Source organism: Scyliorhinus torazame, chromosome 6 (assembly GCF_047496885.1).
Source record: "Scyliorhinus torazame isolate Kashiwa2021f chromosome 6, sScyTor2.1, whole genome shotgun sequence".
In the NCBI taxonomy this organism is placed as follows: domain Eukaryota; kingdom Metazoa; phylum Chordata; class Chondrichthyes; order Carcharhiniformes; family Scyliorhinidae; genus Scyliorhinus; species Scyliorhinus torazame.
Window position 1 is genome coordinate 154,311,392 of NC_092712.1, and position 19,057 is coordinate 154,330,448.

The 19,057-nt window shown below is 50.5% G+C and overlaps 1 protein-coding gene across 18 annotated transcripts in view; it reads right to left on the reverse strand.

The window, feature by feature from the left end:
- Window positions 1-19,057, reverse strand: part of LOC140425085 (uncharacterized) — a 243,230-nt gene that overhangs the window by 113,192 nt on the left and 110,981 nt on the right. For 10 of the 18 annotated variants that reach the window (XM_072508973.1, XM_072508969.1, XM_072508964.1 and 7 more), the window contains 2 exons: window positions 14,793-14,837; window positions 12,760-12,897 (listed from right to left, as the gene is read on the reverse strand). The exons of 3 other annotated variants lie outside the window; for them this stretch is intronic. In XM_072508973.1, the coding sequence (XP_072365074.1) occupies window positions 12,760-12,897; window positions 14,793-14,837 (183 nt within the window). The remainder of the gene's footprint in view (window positions 1-12,759; window positions 12,898-14,792; window positions 14,838-19,057) is intronic. 5 more of the 18 variants (XM_072508972.1, XM_072508968.1, XM_072508958.1 and 2 more) reach the window with 2 other exon arrangements.

A 19,057-nucleotide genomic window follows, 5' to 3' on the forward strand; every position in this document is an offset into this window, starting at 1 on the left:
CCATCTAGCCTACCCGGTACAAACCGATGATTATTATAAATCGGTGCCCAAACTGATGCCCCCTCCACTCTCTTATATCTCCTCCATTGCCCCCAGATTCTCAGAGCCGCCACCACCACCGGACCTGTGGAGTATCGGGCCGGCGAGAACGGAAGAGGTGCAGTTATCAGTGCTCCCAAACTGGTGTCTTTGCATGACGCCGCCTCCATCCGCTCCCATGCCAAGCCCTCCCCCACTACCCACTTCATGGCTATATTAGCCGCCCAGTAGTAATTGTAGAAGTGCGGCAGCGCCAACCCCCCCCCCCCCCCCCCCCCCCCCCCGACTGCGCTCCAGCAACACTTTCTTCACTCACGGGGTTTTACCCGCCCACACAAAGCCAGAAATAAACTTATTCTGGGGCTGGTTGAGCACACTGGGGCTGGTTTAGCACACTGGGCTAAATCGCTGGCTTTTAAAGCAGACCAAGCAGGCCAGCAGCACAGTTCAATTCCCGTACCAGCCTCCCCGAACAGGTGCTGGAATGTGGCGACTAGGGGCTTTTCACATTAACTTCGTTGAAGCCTACTTGTGACAATAAGCGATTTTCATTTTCATTTCATTTTCATTTCATTCACCCGTATGAAAAAGCCCTTTGGGAAAAAGCCCGAAATAACCTTATTCACCCGCCTGAAAAAGACCTTTGGGATGAAGATGGGGAGGCACTGTAAGACAAACAGAAATCTGGGGAGGACCGTCATTTTCACGATCTGTACCCTCCCCGCCAGTGATAGCGGGAGCATGTCCCATCTCTGAAAGTTTGTTCTACCAACCGGGATAGGTTTAACTTGTGCAGTGCCTCCCATTCCCGGGCCACCTGGATTCCCAGATATCGAAAGCTCTTCCCTACCATTTAAAACGGCAGCTCTCCCAGTCTCTTCTCCTGTCCTCTTGCCTGGATTGCAAACATCTCGCTTTTCCCCATGTTCAATTTATACCCTGAAAATTGCCAAATTTCCCCAGGACTCGCATTACTTCCCCCATCCCCTCCAATGGGTCTGAAATATACAAGAGCAGGTCATCCACATAAAGCGAGACCTGGTACTCCCTCGGCGTAGTTTAAAGTACCCCGACCTCAAGCCGGTTCGTACGCACACTCGTTTCTGGTGCCTGATAGAGCAACCGCACCGAGTCAATAAAGCTCTCACCAAGCCCAAACCTTCCCAGCGCCTCCCACAGGTAATTCCACTTCACCCGATCAAAATCCTTCTCCGCATCCATCGCTACCACCACCCCCCCACCTCCTCTCCTTCTGAGAGCATCATAATAACATTTAAAAGCCTTCGAACATTGGCCTTGAGTTGCCTGCCCTTAACAAATCCTGTCTGGTCTTCCCCTATCACCCCCGGGACACAGTCCTCTATCCTTTTGGCCAGTACCTTAGCCAGCAGTTTGGCGTCCACATTCAGTAGAGAAATTGGCCTGTATGACTCACATTGCTCCGGATCCTTCTCCGGTTTCAGGATCAATGAAATCGAGGACTGCAACATTGTTGGGGGCAGGACTCCCTTCTCTCTTGCTTCATTAAATGTCCTCACCAGCAGTGGGCACAATATCTCTGAAAACTTCTTATAGAATTCCACCGGGTAGCCGTCAGGCCCCGGGGCCTTGCCTGACTACATGCCCTCCAAACCTTTGATTATTTCCTCAATCTCAATTGGGGCTCCCAACCCTTCCAGCAGATCCTCATCTACCCTCGGAAACCTCAACTGATCCAAAAACTGCCTCATCCCCTCTACCCCAGCCGAGAGTTCCGACTCATATAATTTACTATAGAAGTCCTTAAACACCTCGTTCACCCCCGCTGGGTCCAGGACAGTATTCCCGCCTCTACTCTTTACATTACCTATCTCCCTGGCCCCTCCCTTTTCCTGAGCTGGTGTGCCAACATACGGTTTGCCTGTAGGATTTTACTTAGGCGAAAGGAAGCGAAACCCCCCGGCCTGGAGACCTGGATAAACGATATGGCGGGGTTCATAAAACTGGAGCGGATGAAGTTTGCGCTGAGAGGATCGGCTCAAGGGTTCACCAGGAGGTGGCAACCGTTCCTCGACTATCTAGCGGAACGTTAGGGGGAAGATATAGCCAGCAGCAGGAACCCGGGGGGGGGGGGGGGGTAAATTGTTTGTGTTCTAGATGGGGAGAGGGGATGGGGGAGCATTACTTCGTGTTATGTGGTTAGTTTACTGTATTATTTAAACAATGTTATATAGCAGGTATCATGCTACCATTTTTTTGTTGATTTGTAAGGGGAAAAAATTGGGTTTGAAAACTTTAATAAAATATATATTTTTTAAAAAAACATACGGTTTGCCTTTTTCCTGTACTCACAAATCGCCCCCCCTTGCCTTCCTCAACTGTTCCACCGCTTTCCCTGTGGTCAACAGCCCAAACTCCACCTGTAACCCCCGCCGCTCCCTCAGTAGCCCCGCGTCCAGGGTCTCAGAGTATCTCCTGTCCACCTGGAGTATCTCCTCCACTAACCTATCCCTCTCAGCCCGTTCCGCCTTTTCTCTGTGGGCCCGTATCGAGATTAATTCCCCTCTGACCACTGCCTTCAGAGCTTCCCAAACCGTCGCTGTGGAGACCTCCCCCGTATCATTTGTTTCCAGGTCATTCTGGGTGGACTTGTTAACCTGCCCACAGATCGCTTCGTCCGCTAGCAACCCCACATCCAGTCTCCACAGCGGGCGTTGCCCTCCCTCCTCGCTAACCTGTAGATCCACCCAATGCGGGGCATGACCCGACACTGCGATTGCCGAGTACTCAGTATCCACCACCACCGGTATTAGCACCCTGCTCAGAACAAAAACGTCGATGCGAGAGTATACCTTGTGGACATGTGAGAAAAAGGAAAACTCCTTCGCTCTTGGCCGTGCAAACCTCCATGGGTCTACTCCCCCCCCCCCCCCCCCCCCATCTGTTCCATAAACCCCTTCAATTCCTTTGCCACAGCCAGCCTCCTCCCTAACCTGGATTTTGGAGGGCAATAACTTCTTACTCAATTCCACATGCTCCCTAATGACAGGACATCCACTCACAAAAACCCTTTGCCACAAGCAACGCCGTGTCCAACCTCCACGGGAGTTGCTGAGGGCGGCCCAGCTCCAACAACATATCCACATAATGTGGGGCATGATCCGATATTACTATTGCGAGTACCGCCCCTGGATCTCAGGGATCAAAGACTTAACCAACACACAAAAAAATAAATCCGAAGTAAACCCGATTTACATGGGAAATCAAAGAAAACTCCTTATAACTTGGATGTCTAAATCTCCACTGGTTTGCCCCCTCCCCATCTGTTACAAGAACACCGACAGTTTCTTTGCTACCCCCCGATATAGTGAAGGACTTGGGACTCGACCTACCCAGCCTGTGGTCCAACCATCACCCCCCACCTCCAAAGAAAATCCAGGTCATCCCAATTCGGAGCATATACTTTAATCAAAACCACCGATGTGCCCGCAAACTTACTATTGCATACCTCCCACCTGCGTCTGCCACAATGTTGATCATCGAAAAAGCCACACTACTATTAATCAACACGTGAACAGAATGAGAATTTTAATAGCGTTCTCAATATAGATAAACAAACATAGGTGATAGGTGAAGACATGATGATAATTTGGACATCATGAGTCTTTGATTCAAACATGTCACGGGTAGAATATGGAAAGTCAGCCAGGAATCTGTTGGAATTGTCAAATTCGAACTTGCCAAAGGTATGGATGAGGGATTCAGATAGGAAGGCAATGTTACAGAGGTAGAAACAGGAAGGCCTAATTTTAGCACGGTTGTGTTTGGAACAAGAACAGAAAATGCTGGAAAATGTCAGCAAGTCTGACAGCATCTGTGGAGAGGGGACAGAGCTAACATTTTGAGTCTTGGTGTGTTTGGAAGCTCATCTTGACATCAACTATGACATCAAGGTTGTGAATAGGCTAACAAAGTTGCCAAGGAAAGGGATGAAGTCAGTAGCGAGGGAATGGAGTTTATGGCAGGGACAGAGACAATAGCTTCAGTCTTCCCAATATTCGAATGGGTAAAATCTCTGTTCATCTAGAACTGGATGTCGATCAAGCAGCCTGCCAATTCAGAGGCAGGGCCTGGTAGCGAATGGTGTCCGAGGTAGGACTGGTTATCATCAGTGTGCATATGGAAAAAGATGCTACGTTACGACGATATTACCAACGGGCATGTAGGTGAGAAATAGAAGGGGACCAAGGATAGATCTTGGGGACACCAGAGGTAATGGTGTTGGAGAGAGAGGCAAGCCATTACTGTGGCTATGATTAGAAGGAATGGAATCCTGAGAGTGCAATCCCACCTAACTGGACAACATTGGAAAGGTGGTGGAGAGTGGTTTGGTCGTCTGTTTCAAACGGTACATAGAAACATGCATAGAAAATAAGACAGATGAACGGACACCGTGCAACTATCGTCAGGCAGAAGTATTCCCATCCAGTCAGGGAACACTTCAGCAGTCAAGGGCATTCAGCCTCAGAGCTTTGGGTAAACATTCACCAAGGCGGCTTCCAAGATACACAACATAGAATTGCAAGCAGAAACTGGTAGGCAAGATCCGCACGCATGAGGAAGGCCTCAACCGGGATCTCAGATTCATGTCACATTACATGTAACCTCCACCATACTGCCCGGGTTGGCAAAATCCTACTAACTGTCCTGGCTTGAGACAATTCACATCTCGATTACCTGTGATTATCACTCACTCCACTCACACGGTTTGTTCCTGTAAAGACACATTTCAACCATTCTTCACATTCCAATCTATAATTATCTTGCAATTGTGTCTCTCCTATATATGCTGCGACTGTGAACCTGCCTCCACTTCGCCTGAAGGAGCAGCGTTCTGAAAGCTAGTGATTTCAAATAAACCTGTTAGACTTTAACCTGGTGTTGTGAGACTTCTCATGCTTCTATTTTCAACAGTAAGGAGGCCATTCGGCCCTTTGTGTCTGCTCTGCCATTCATTTTCATCCTGCCTTTTCCCCATATTCCTTGATCCCTTTCGCCCCAAGAGCTATATAAAAAGGGCGTAATGGAGGCACAGTTTACCCTCCCACCCAATTTTGTATCACCTGCAAATTTGGAGATAAGAAATTTAGTTCCATCGTCCAAATTATTATTATTACTTTTTTTTAAGATATATTTTATTCAAGATTTTTTGGCCAAACATAACAGTACATAGTGTTTCCTTTATACATCAATAAAACAATATAAATAACAATGGCCAGTTTAAAAAAAATAAATAAATAATATATGAACAAAATCAAAAACAAAACTAAATGGCAACTGCCTTGTCCACGATAAATACTCTCCAAAAATACAATCCAACAATCCAATATACAATTACATATACCAAATACCTATACATATACAATAACATCCCTGAGAGTCCTTCTAATTCCTCCCCCCCCCCCCCCCCCCCCAACCCAAGTTGCTGCTGCTGTCTTCTTCTTTTCCATTCCCTCTATCTTTCTGTGAGGTATTCGACGAACGGTTGCCACCGCCTGGTGAACCCTTGAGCCGACCCCCTTAGAACAAACTTAATCCGTTCCAACTTTATAAACCCTGCCATGTCATTTATCCAGGTCTCCACACCCAGGGGCTTGGCTTCCTTCCACATTAACAATATCCTGCGCCGGGCTACTAGGGACGCAAAGGCCAAAACATCAGCCTCTTTCGCCTCCTGCACTCCCGGCTCTTTTCAAACCCAAATATAGCCAGCCCCCAGCTTGGTTCGACCTGGACCCCCACCACCTTCGAAAGCACTTTTGCCACCCCCACCCAAAACCCCTGTAGTGCCGGGCATGACCAGAACATGTGGGTATGATTCGCTGGGCTTCTCGAGCATCTCGCACACCTATCCTCTACTCCAAAAAATTTACTGAGCCGTGCTCCAGTCATATGCGCCCTGTGTAACACCTTAAATTGTATCAGGCTTAGCCTGGCACACGAGGACGATGAGTTTACCCTACTTAGGGCATCAGCCCACAGCCCCTCCTCAATCTCCTCCCCCAGCTCTTCTTCCCATTTCCCTTTCAGCTCGTCTACCATGATCTCCCCCTCGTCCCTCATTTCCCTATATATGTCTGACACCTTACCGTCCCCCACCCATGTCTCTGAGATCACTCTGTCCTGCACCTCCTGCGTCGGGAGCTGCGGGAATTCCCTCACCTGTTGCCTCGCAAAAGCCCTCAGTTGCATATACCGAAATGCATTCCCTTGGGGCAACCCATATTTTTCCGTCAGCGCTCCCAGACTCGCAAACGTCCCATCTACGAACAGATCTCTCAATTGTGTTACCCCTACTCTTTGCCATGCTCCAAATCCCCCATCTATTCTCCCCGGAAGAAACCTATGGTTATTTCTTATCGGGGACCGCACCGAGGCTCCCGTCTTTCCCCTATGCCGTCTCCACTGCCCCCAAATTTTCAGTCTAGCCACCACCACCGGGCTTGTGGTGTATTTCTTCGGTGAGAACGGCAACGGCGCCGTCACCATAGCTTGTAGGCTAGTCCCCCTGCAGGACGCCCTCTCCAATCTCTTCCACGCCGCTCCCTCCTCTTCTCCCATCCACTTACACACCATTGAGATATTGCCGGCCCAGTAGTACTCACTTAGGCTCGGTAGTGCCAGCCCCCCCCTATCCCTACTACGCTGCAAAAATCCCCTCCTCACTCTCGGGTCTTCCCGGCCCACACAACTCATAATACTCTTCTCAATTCTTTTTTAAAAAGTCTTCGTGACCACCACTGGGAGGCACTGAAACACAAAAAGGAATCTCGGGAGGACCACCATTTTAACCGCCTGCACCCTCCCTGCCAGTGACAGGGACACCATGTCCCATCTCTTAAAGTCCTCCTCCATCTGCTCCACCAACCGCGTTAAATTTAGCCTATGCAATGTACCCCAATTCTTGGCTATCTGGATCCCCAAGTACCGAAAGTCCCTTGTTACCTTCCAAAATGCTGTGTCCTCTATTTCTCTGCTCTGCTCCCCTGGATGCACCACAAACAACTCACTTTTCCCCATGTTCAATTTATACCCTGAAAAAACTCCAAACTCCCCAAGTATCCGCATTATCTCTGGCATCCCCTCCGCCGGGTCCGCCACATATAACAAATCATCCGCATACAGAGATACCCGGTGTTCTTCTCCTCCCGAGTACTCCCCTCCACTTCCTGGAACCCCTCAATGCTATTGCCAGGGGCTCAATCGGCAGTGCAAACAATAATGGGGACAGAGGACATCCCTGCCTCGTCCCTCTATGGAGCCGAAAATATTCAGACCCCCGTCCATTCGTGACTACGCTCGCCATCGGGGCCCTATACAGCAGCTGTACCCATCTAATATACCCATCTCCAAAGCCGAATCTCCTCAGCACCTCCCACAAATAATCCCACTCCACTCTATCAAATGCTTTCTCAGCATCCATCGCCACCACTGTCTCCGCTTCTCCCTCTGGTGGGGGCATCATCATTACCCCTAGCAGCCTCCGTACATTCGTATTCAGCTGTCTCCCCTTCACAAACCCAGTTTGGTCCTCATGGACCACCCCCGGGACACAATCCTCTATCCTCATTGCCATTACTTTGGCCAGAATCTTAGCGTCCACGTTCAGGAGGGAAATAGGCCTATAGGACCCACATTGCAGCGGGTCTTTTTCCTTCTTTAGGAGGAGCGATATGGCTGCCTCTGACATAGTCGGGGGCAGCTGCCCCCTTTCCCTCGCCTCATTAACGGTTCTCATCAGTAGCGGGGCCAGCAAGTCCACATATTTCCTATAAAATTCAACTGGGAATCCGTCTGGTCCCGGGGCCTTCCCCGCCTGCATGCTCCTAATTCCTTTCACTACTTCCTCCGTTTCAATCTGTGCTCCCAGTCCCACCCTCTCCTGCTCCTCCACCTTAGGAAATTCCAGCTGGTCCAGAAAACACATCATTCTCTCCTTCCCATCCGGGGGCTGAGCTTCATATAATCTTTCATAGACTGCCTTGAACACTCCATTCACTCTCTCCGCTCCCCGCTCCATCTCTCCCTCCTCATCTCTCACTCCCCCTATCTCCCTCGCTGCTCCCCTTTTCCTCAGTTGATGGGCCAGCAACCTGCTCGCCTTCACCCCATATTCGTACTGTACACGCTGTGCCTTCCTCCACTGTGCCTCTGCATTACCCGTAGTCAGCAAATCAAATTCTACATGTAGCCTTTGCCTTTCCCTGTATAGTCCCTCCTCCGGTGCCTCCGCATATTGCCTGTCCACCCTCAGACGTTCTTTCAGCAACCGCTCCCGTTCCCTACCCTCCTGCTTTCCTTTATGTGCCCTGATTGATATCAGCTCCCCTCTAACCACTGCCTTCAGCGCCTCCCAGACCACTCTTATCTGGACCTCCCCATTATCATTGAGTTCCAAGTACCTTTCAATACACCCCCTCACCCTTAAGCACACCCCCTCGTCCGCCAATAGTCCCATGTCCATTCTCCAGGGTGGACGTTGTTCTTTTTCCTCCCCTATCTCCAAGTCCACCCAATGTGGAGCGTGATCCGACATAGCTATAGCCGTATACGCCGTCCCCGTCACCTTCGGGATCAGCGCCCTTCCCAAATCAAAAAAGTCTATCCGTGAATAAACTTTGTGGACAAAGGAGAAAAACGAAAACTCCTTACTCCTAGGTCTACTAAATCTCCAGGCGTCTACTCCTCCCATCTGCTCCATAGAGTCCCTAAGCACCCTAGCTGCTGCCGGCCTCCTTCCGGTCCTGGACCTCGAACTGTCCAGCCCTGGTTCCAGCACGGTGTTAAAATCTCCACCCATTACCAGCTTCCCCGCCTCTAGGTCCGGGATACGTCCTATCATGCGCCTCATAAAGTTGGCATCATCCCAGTTCGGGGCATATACGTTCACTAAGACCACCGCCTCCCCCTGTAATTTGCCACTCACCATCACGTATCTGCCCCCACTATCCGCCACTATGGTCTTTGCCTCAAACATTACCCGCTTCCCCACTAGTATAGCCACCCCCCTGTTTTTCGCATCTAGCCCCGAATGAAACACCTGCCCCACCCATCCTTTGCGTAGTCTGACCTGGTCTATCAGTTTCAAATGCGTCTCCTGTAGCATAACCACATCTGCCTTAAGTTTCTTTAGGTGTGCGAGTACCCGTGCCCTCTTTATCGGCCCGTTCAGCCCTCTCACATTCCACGTGATCAGCCGGGTTGGGGGGCTCTTTTACCCCCCCCCCCCCTTGTCGACTAGCCATCCCCTTTTTTTTAACCAGCTCCTCACCCGGTTCCCACGTAGCTGTGTCCCCCCCAGGTGGCGCCCACCCCACCCCATACCAGCTCCCCCTTCTCCCCAGCAGCAGCAACCCAGTTAAACCCCCCCCCCCCACTAGATCCCTCACTAGCGTAATTGCACCCCCCATGTTGCTCCCAGAAGTCAGCAAACTCTGGCCGACCTCGGCTTCCCCCCGTGACCTCGGCTCGCAGTGTGCGACGCCCCCTCCTTCCTGCTTCCCTGTTCCCGCCATCATTATCATAGCGCGGGAACAAAGCCCGCGCTTCCCTTTTGGCCCCGCCCCCAATGGCCGACGCCCCCAGCTCCTCCACCTCCCTCCCTCCCCCACAACAAGGGGAAGAGAGAAAAGTTACCGGGTCGCAGGATTAACAACTTAAAAATCATCTCTCCTCTCCCCCCTTTTTCCCCCCTCTTCGCCCCACCACTTTGTCTCAAACGCTCTTTTTTTTTTATATAACCCACTTATTCCAATTTCTCTTCGACAATAAATGTCCATGCCTCATCCGCCGTTTCAAAGTAGTGGTGTTTCCCTTGATGTGTGACCCACAGTCTTGCCGGCTGCAGCATTCCAAATTTGACCTTCCTTTTATGAAGCACCGCCTTGGCCCAATTAAAGCTCGCCCTCCTTCTCGCCACCTCCGCACTCCAATCCTGATATACGCGGATCACCGCGTTCTCCCATTTACTGCTCCGAGTTTTCTTTGCCCATCTGAGGACCATCTCTCTGTCCTTAAAACGGAGGAATCTCACCACTATGGCTCTAGGAATTTCTCCTGCTCTCGGTCCTCGCGCCATCACTCGGTATGCTCCCTCCACCTCCAGCGGATCAGCCGGGGCCTCCGATCCAATTAACGAGTGCAGCATCGTGCTCACATATGCCCCGACGTCCGCCCCCTCTGCACCCTCGGGAAGACCAAGAATCCCTAAATTCTTCCTCCTCGCATTATTCTCCAGCACCTCCAGCCTTTCCACACACCGTTTATGGTATGCCTCGTGCATCTCCGTCTTCACCACCAGGCCCTGTATATCGTCCTCGTTCTCGGCAGCCTTTGCCTTCACGACCCGAAGCTCCTGCTCCTGGGTCTTTTGCTCATCCTTTAGCCCTTCAATCGCCTGTAATATCGGGGCCAACAGCTCCTTCTTCATCTCCTTTTTAAGTTCTTCCACGCAGCGCTTCAAGAACTCGTGTTGTTCAGGGCCCCATATTAAACTGCCACCTTCCGACGCCATCTTGGTTTTTGCTTGCCTTCCTTGCCGCTGCTCTAAAGGATCCACCGCAATCCGGCCACTTTCCTCTCCTTTTTCCATCCGTGTCCGGGGGGATTCCCTTCTGGTTTACCGCACAGTGCTTTTAGCCGTTAAAATTGCCGTTGGGGCTCTCATTAAGAGCCCAAAAGTCCGTTCCACCGGGAACTGCCGAAACGTGCGACTTAGCTGGTCATCGCCGCACCCGGAAGTCCCATCGTCCAAATTATTAATAAATAATGTGAACAGTTGGGGTCCTAGCACAGATCCCTGCGGTACCCCATTCGTCACTGCCTGCCAATCAATAAAAGACCCATTTATTCCAACGTTTTGCTTCCTGTCTGCTATCCAGCTTTCTATTCATCTCAAGACACTACCCGTAATCCCATGCCCTTTAACATTACATAGTAATCTGCTATGTGAGACCTTGTCGAAAGCCTTCAGAAAGTCAAAACAAACCACATCCACCAGTTCTCTCTGGTCAACTCTACCAGTTATATCTTCAAAAAAATTGTAGTAGGTTTGTGAAACATGATTTTCATTTTGTAAATCCATGCTGACTTTGTCCGATTACACCACTGCTTTCCAAATGCTGTGCTATGAAATACTTGGTAATGGATTCTAGCAACTTCCCTGCTGCCAATGTTAGGCTCATTAGTCTGTAGTTCCCGGTTTTCGCTCTACCTCTCTTTTTGAATAGTGGGATTATATTAACTACCCTTTGGCTATCTAGGAACCATTTCAGAGTCCAAAGAATTTTGGAAAATTACCACGAATAGGTCTACTATTTCTAGGTCTACTTCCTTAAGTACTCTGGGAAGAAGATTATCAGGCCCTGGAGATTTGTCCATTAATTTCCCCAAAACTATTTCTTTACTAACTCTAATTTCCTTCAGCTCCTCACTAAAACTGGTGTTACTCAGAACTTCCGGTACATTATTCATGTCTTCTTTTGTGAAGACAGAAGCAAACTACGAATTTTGTTCATCAGCCTTCTTTATTCCCTTTATGAATTAACCTGTTTCTGACTGTAAGGGGCCTACATTCATTTTTATTCAATCTTTTTCTCTTTACATACCTGTAGAAACTTTCAGATTCAATTTTTATGTTCCCCGCTAGTTTACATTCAAATTGTATTTTCCCCATCTTAATTAATCCCTTGGTCTGCCTTTGCTGAATTTTAAACTGTTCCCAATCCTCAGGTCTATTGCTTTTTCTGGCTAATATGTATGCCTCTTCTTTGAATCTAATACTACCTCTATTTTCCCTTGTAAGCCATGGTTTTGCCACAGTTCCCTTTCTACTCTTGCGCCAAATAGGAATAAACAACTTTTGGAATGTACCCATTCCTTGAATGCCTGCAATTGCCTGTCCATTGTCCTTCCTTTCAGTAATGTTTCCAGTCCATCATAGCCAGCTCTTGTCTCATACCATCATATTACTTTTATTGAGATTCAGGACCCTGGTTTCAGAATCAACTAACTCACTACCCACCTCGATAAAGAATTCTAACATATTATGGTCACTCATTCCCCAAGGGTTCTCTCAAAACTAGATTGCCGACTAATCCTTTCTCATTGCACAACACCCAGTCCAAGATGGACTGTTCCCTTGTTGGTTCCTCAACATACTGGTCCAGAAAACCATCCTTTATACACTTCAGAAATTTGTCCTCTATTGTACTGTGACTAATTTGAATCTCCCAATCTATATGCAGATTAAAGTCATCCATAATCACAGATCACATGCATATCTTATTTCCTGTCTAATGCTATTCCCAACATTACCACTGCAGTTTGGTGGTCTGCATACCACCCCTACAAATGTTTTTTGCCCCTTGATGTATCGTAATCTAGTATTGTAAAACCGTCATAATTCCATACAAATATTAAAAATAAACAATGAGTTTAAAAGTATTGTACATTCTTCCTGATCTGTCTTTTTCCACTATGTGCTAACTAACTTATGCCAGGATAAATCAAAATCGCAGATATAAATGTACAAGCAGATAGCAGAGTCTTCAGATCCTGTATTGCCCAGCTTAGTAGTAGTAAATACAGAGTATTGCCCACCTCACTTCTCCAGTTTCTACTACACCCTGAAGGCCATCAGGCCTTTACTCCAATCTCTCATATGACATTCTCTTTCCTCACCTCCCTGTGTTGCAGTGACTTCTTGACGTGCCAATACTGGCCGAGGCTGTGGCTTTGGTTTCACTGGGATACTGATAGGAAGACCATCTGGATAGAGGTACATCCCAGTCCATTTAGCATTTATCTTTGTGACCTGGGCTTTAAGATAAAATATACAAATTGAGTATAATATTCTAGGAGTACATGTAAGAGGCACTGATGAAGAGAATGGCACGTGGCAAACTTTTGGAAGACCAAAAATGTGAAGTTCTGACACATAAGAATGTATGCAAGAAGTGCAGTACACGAGGAAAGTAAAAAAGGATAGTGGAAGATAAATAGAAGAACAATGGAAGACAGCAGGATGTAGATGGCGAGCAAATGCAGCTATGAGAGAAAAAAAGTCTTAATTTTTATGTCAGAATATCAAGGTACATCAACTATTGAGATACATAGCCCTTAATTCAGTTTGCAAATGCTATCTGAAGGGACACTCTAAATTTGCAATCAGTCCCATCCTGCGATACTCGATTATCATTCCGCTTATTGATCCGTTAACTTTTCCATCCTTTCCAGTTTCTCATCTCACTCCTCCACTGCTATCTATTTATCCTTTTCACTACCACCTACAATCCTCCCACTGCCATCTAATACATTTCTCCTGACTACCTTCACGCTCTTCTTGCCAATCATTATCACTCTCTTCTTGTCAACAGTTTCCTATTCTGATGCATGCTACTTCCTTTGCATTGCTAAAAAATTGTTTCCCTTTTCTTAAATCCCGCATTATGGTAGCACAAGTGGCTAGCACTGTGGCTTCACAGCACCAGGGTCCCTTCCCTGCTGGGTCACTGTCTGTGAGGAGTCTGCACGTTCTCCCCGTGTCTACGTGGGTTTCCTCTGGGTGCTGCGATTTCCTCCCACAGTCCAAAGACGTGCAGGTTAGGTGGATTGGCCATGATAAATTGTCCTTAGTGACCAAAAAGGTGAAGAGGGTTTTTTGGGTTAAGGGGATAGGGTGGAAGTGAGGGCTTAAGTGGGTCGGTTACAGGGATAGGGTGGAAGTGAGGGCTTAAGTGGGTTGGTGCAGACTCGATGGGCCGAATGGTCTCCTTCTGCACTGTATGTTCTATGTCTTTCACCACACATCATGTATTGTCATACCGCCCTTTGCGAACCATTTCCCCATCCCTTTGCTATGTAATCCTCACCCCTGCCCTCAACAAAAACCATTACGCCCTCTTCCCTATTTTCTTCCTCATGACCTCATTTTAGATGATGGCTTACACAGTGGAACGGCCCTGACTGCCTCCTCCAGAGTATTCTGAGCTAATTGCTAGCATGTGTGTACCACATGCAGGAATTTCCAGTTTGATGGGTTCTGTCAATACAGTAGACAATTCAGCCCATTATTGCAGGACACGGCGATTTCAGGTTTCCATTAGACCATAAGACACAGGAGCAGAATTAGGCCACTCGGCTCATCGAGTGGCCTCTGCTATTCAATCATGGCTGATATTTTTCTCATCCCCATTTTCCTGCCTTCTCCCCATAACCCCTTATTAATGAAGAACCTATTTATCTCAGTCTTAAAGACACTCGGTGATTTGGGCTCCACAGCCTTCTGCAGCAAAGAGTTCCACAGATTCACCACACTCTGGCTGAAGAAATGCCCCCATATCTGTTTTAAAAGATCATCCATTTTGTCTGAGATTGTGCCCTCTGTTTTTCCTAGAAACATCCTCTCCATGTCCACTCGATCCAGGCCTTGCAGTATCCTGTAAGTTTTGATTAGATCCCCCCTTATCCTTCTAAAGTCCAACAAATGCAGACCCAGAGACCTCAACCGTTCCTCATATGACAAGCTCTTCATTCCAGGGATCATTCTTATGAACCTCCTCTGGACCCTTTCCAAGGCTGAATATTCAGGTTTCTTTCAACAGATTCAAAGGCTATCATACGAAATGCTACTTAAATTGAACTCAAATGATGAATATGAATAAAGTCAGCAGCAAACTATTGAAATAATGCATGATCCTTCATCAGATCAATACCTGTGCTATGCTCGGACTGCTCTTTGGGATTCGTGTTCTCATCAGCTGAAATATAAAACAGCAGGGCAATTGTGAAAATGATTCAATGCCAATTTTGAACACTGGCACTAATAAAATAATTTGCTTCCATTATAGTTTTTTTAAAAAATAATTTTTCTTAAAAGTTTTCATAAAATATCAACAACAAAATGAGAAAGAAAAAGGAACCCAACAGGGTTAAGTACAAAACACAATCTAAAAAAGCAACCCCCCAAACCCCTCTCCCCCTGTGCCTAAATAATAAATTAACATTAACACCCCGACTTAAGACAACAGGTGTATACACCCCCTCAGACCCTCCAGTGTAAATAACACAAACAAAAAGACCCTGGATCCTACCACCCTCGACACCGTCCTCGCTACGCCCTTCCAAAATTCCTCCAGCTATGGGCATGCCCAGAACATATGGGTGTGATTAGCTGGGCTCCCTGAGCACCTAACACACCTGTCCTCACCCCCAAAGAACCTGCTCATCCTTGTCCCGGTCATGTGTGCCCTGTGCAGCACCTTAAACTGTATGAGGCTGAGCCTCGCGCATGAAGAGGAAGAGTTCACCCTCCCTAGGGCATCTGCCCACGTCCCCTCTTCGATCTCCTCTCCCAACTCCTCCTCCCACTTACCTTTCAACTCCACCACCGAGGCCTCCTCCTCCTCCTGCATCACCCGGTAAGTTTCCGAGATCTCCCCCCCCCGCCCCCCCCCCCCCCCCCAAGAGCACCCTGTCCTGTACTGTGTGTGGCAGTAGCCGTGGGAATTCCACCACCTGCCGTCTGGCAAACTCCCTTACCTGTAAGTACCTGAAGGTGTTCCCCGGGGGGAGTCCGTACTTCTCCTTCAGCTCACCCAAGCTCGCGAACTTCCCGTCCACAAACGGGTCCCCCAACTTTCGTATGCCTGCCCTGTGCCACCCCGAAAGCCCTCCACCTGTTCTTCCTGGGGCGAACCGGTGGTTCCCCCGTAATGGGGTCCACGCCGAGGCCCTAACTTCCCCCCTATGCCGCCTCCACTGCCCCCACATTTTGAGGGCCGCCACCACCACCGGGCTCGTGGTATACCTCCTTGGAGGGAGCGGCAGCGGCGCCATTGCCAGCGCCCCCAGACTCGTACCCACACAGGACGCTGTCTCCAGCCTCTTCCATGCAGCCCCCTCCCCCTCCATCACCCACTTGCGCACCATTGTCGCATTGGCGGCCCAGTAGTACCCACAGAGGTTGGGCAGCGCCAGCCCACCCCTATCTCTACTCCGCTCCAGGAACACCCTTCTCACCCTCGGAGTCCCTCGCGCCCACACAAACCCCATTATACTCCTGTTAACCCGCCTGGAAAAAGCCTTCGGGATAAACACGGGGGGGCACTGGAACAGGAACAAAAACCTTGGGAGCACCGTCATTTTGATTGACTGCACCCTACCCGCCAGGGACAGCGGCAACGCGTCCCACCTCTTGAACTCCTCCTCCATTTGCTCCACCAGCCTTGTAAAGTTAAGCCTTTGCAGGGCCCCCCAGCTCCTGGCCACCTGGACCCCCAAATATCTGAAACTCCTCTTCGCCCTTTTTAATGGGAGCTCGCCAATCCCCCTCTCCTGGTCCCCTAGCTGAACTACGAACAACTCGCTCTTCCCCATATTGAGCTTGTACCCCGAAAAGTCCCCGAATTCCCTAAGCATCCTCATTACCTCTGGCATTCCTCCCACCGGGTCCGCCACATACAGCAGCAGGTCGTCCGCATAAAGCGACACCCTATGCTCCTCCCCACCCCGCACCAACCCCCTCCAGTTCCTCGACTCTCTCAGTGCCATAGCCAGGGGTTCAATCGCCAGTGCGAAGAGCAGGGGGGACAGGGGACACCCCTGTCTCATCCCTCGGTGCAACTGAAAGTACTCGGACCTCCTCCTATTTGTGGCCACACTCGCCATCGGGACCTCATACAACAGCCTAATCCACCTGACACACCCCTCCCCAAACCCGAACCACTTCAGCACCTCCCACAGGTACCCCCACTCTACCCTATCGAAGGCTTTCTCAGCGTCCATCGCCACCACTATGTCTGCCTCCCTCTCCCTCGTCGGCATCATGATAACGTTCAAAAGCCTCCGCACATTCGCGTTCAACTGTCTCCCCTTCACAAACCCCGTCTGGTCTTCATGGATGATCTGCGGCACACAATCCTCAAGGCTAAGACCTTCGCCAGCACCTTGGCATCTACATTTAGCAAGGAAATCGGTCTGTAAGACCCACATTGCAGGGGATCCTTGTCCCGCTTCAGGATCAAGGAGATCAGTGCCCGGGACATCGTCGGCGGTAAAGCCCCCCCCCCCCCCGCCTCATTGAAGGTCCTAACTAACAGCGGGCCCAACAGGTCCATATATTTTTTATAGAACTCGACCAGGAAACCGTCCGGCCCCGGTGCCTTCCCCGCCTGCATGCTTCCTATCCCTTTGATCAGCTCCTCCAGCCCAATCGGGGCCCCCAGTCCCTCTTCAACCTTTGGAAACCTCAATTGGTCCAGGAAACGGCCCATCCCTCCCTCCTCCCATGGGGGCTCGGATCGGTACAATTCCTCGTAGAAGTCCCTGAAGACCCCATTGATGCCAACCCCACTCCGCACCACGCTCCCTCCCCTGATCTCCCTAGCTGCATCCCACTTCCAAAGCTGATGCGCCCGCACGGGAAACAATCCTCGCTTCCCCGCCCCGAGTGCCCCCCCCCACCCCCCCCCCCACCCCCCCCCACCCCACACCCCCCCCCCCACACCCCCCCACCCCCCCCCCCCACACCCCCCCCCACCCCCCCCACCCCCCCCCCCACCCCCCCCACCCCCCCCCCCCCCCCACCCCCCCCCCACCACACCCCCCCCACCCCCCCCCACCCCCCCCCCCACCCCCACCACACCCCCCCACCCCCCCCCACCCCCCCCCCACACCCCCGAGTCGTCGGCGCGGGAAAAAAATCCCGCGCTCTCCACCTACCAGGCCCCGCCACCAACCAAAACAGTGCCAAACCCGCCCCATTCACCCTCCCCAACCCGAAAGAGAAAAACACAGAGAAAAAGAAACCCAAAACAATGCAAAGGCCCCCCCCCCCCGCGAACCAAAAATAGGTATAACATATCCACCGCAGTCCCCAATCGCCCATCCCGACCCTCAGTCTGTGTCCAGCTTCTCGGCCTGAACAAAGGCCCACGCCTCCTCCGGAGGCTCAAAATAATGGTGCCGGTCCTTGTAGGTAACCCAGTCATGCCAAACTTCACCCCCTTCCTGTGCAGCACCGCCTTCGCTCAATTGTACCCGGCCCTCCTCTTCGCCACCTCCACACTCCAGTCCTGATATATCCGAACCTCCACGTTCTCCCACCTGCTGCTCCTCTCCTTCTTGGCCCACCTGAGCACACACTCCCGATCGACGAACCGATGGAACCGCACCAGCACCGCCCGCGGAGGCTCGTTAGCCTTGGGCCTCCTCTCCAGCACTCTATGGGCCCCTTCCAGCTCCAGGGGCCCCTGGAAGGACCCCGCTCCCATCAGCGAGTTTAACATGGTGACCACATAGGCCCCCACGTCCGGCCCCTCCAGCCCCTCCGGGAGGCCCAGAATCGGCAGATTCTTCCGCCTCGACCGATTCTCCATCTCCTCGAACCACTCCTGCCATTTCTTGTGGAGCGCCTCATGCGCCTCCACCTTTACCGCCAGGACTAAGATCTCGTCCTCATTGTCAGAGATCTTTTGTTGAGCCTCTCGGATTGCCACCCTCTGGGCCGTCTGTGTCTCCGGCAGCTTATCAATAGAAGCCTTCATCGGCTCTAGCAGGTCCGTTTTAATCTCTCTGAGGCAGCGCTGGATACCCTCCTGTTGCTCCTCCGCCCACTGCCTCCACGCTGCCTGGTCTCCGCCCGCCACCATTTTGTCCTTCTTCCCTCCCTTCTTCTGGTCCACCACCACCTTTTTTGTCACCCCGCTCCTAGTTAAAGCCATATACTGACGGGGAGCTATTATTAACTCCTTCCCACACCGGGAAACGTCGAACAAGTGCCCTTGGGGGCCCTGAAAAGAGCCCAAAAGTCACGAGAGGGAATCCTTTAGGCAGTGTTCGCTTCACCAATCTGCCCCAAAATGTCTGTGGAAACTCCTGAAAAAGGTCTAAGAGTCCATTCCAGACGGGAGCTGCCGAATGCACGACCTATTCCTCCATGGCCGCCACCGGAAGCCTCGTCCCCGCTTCTTCAATGGCC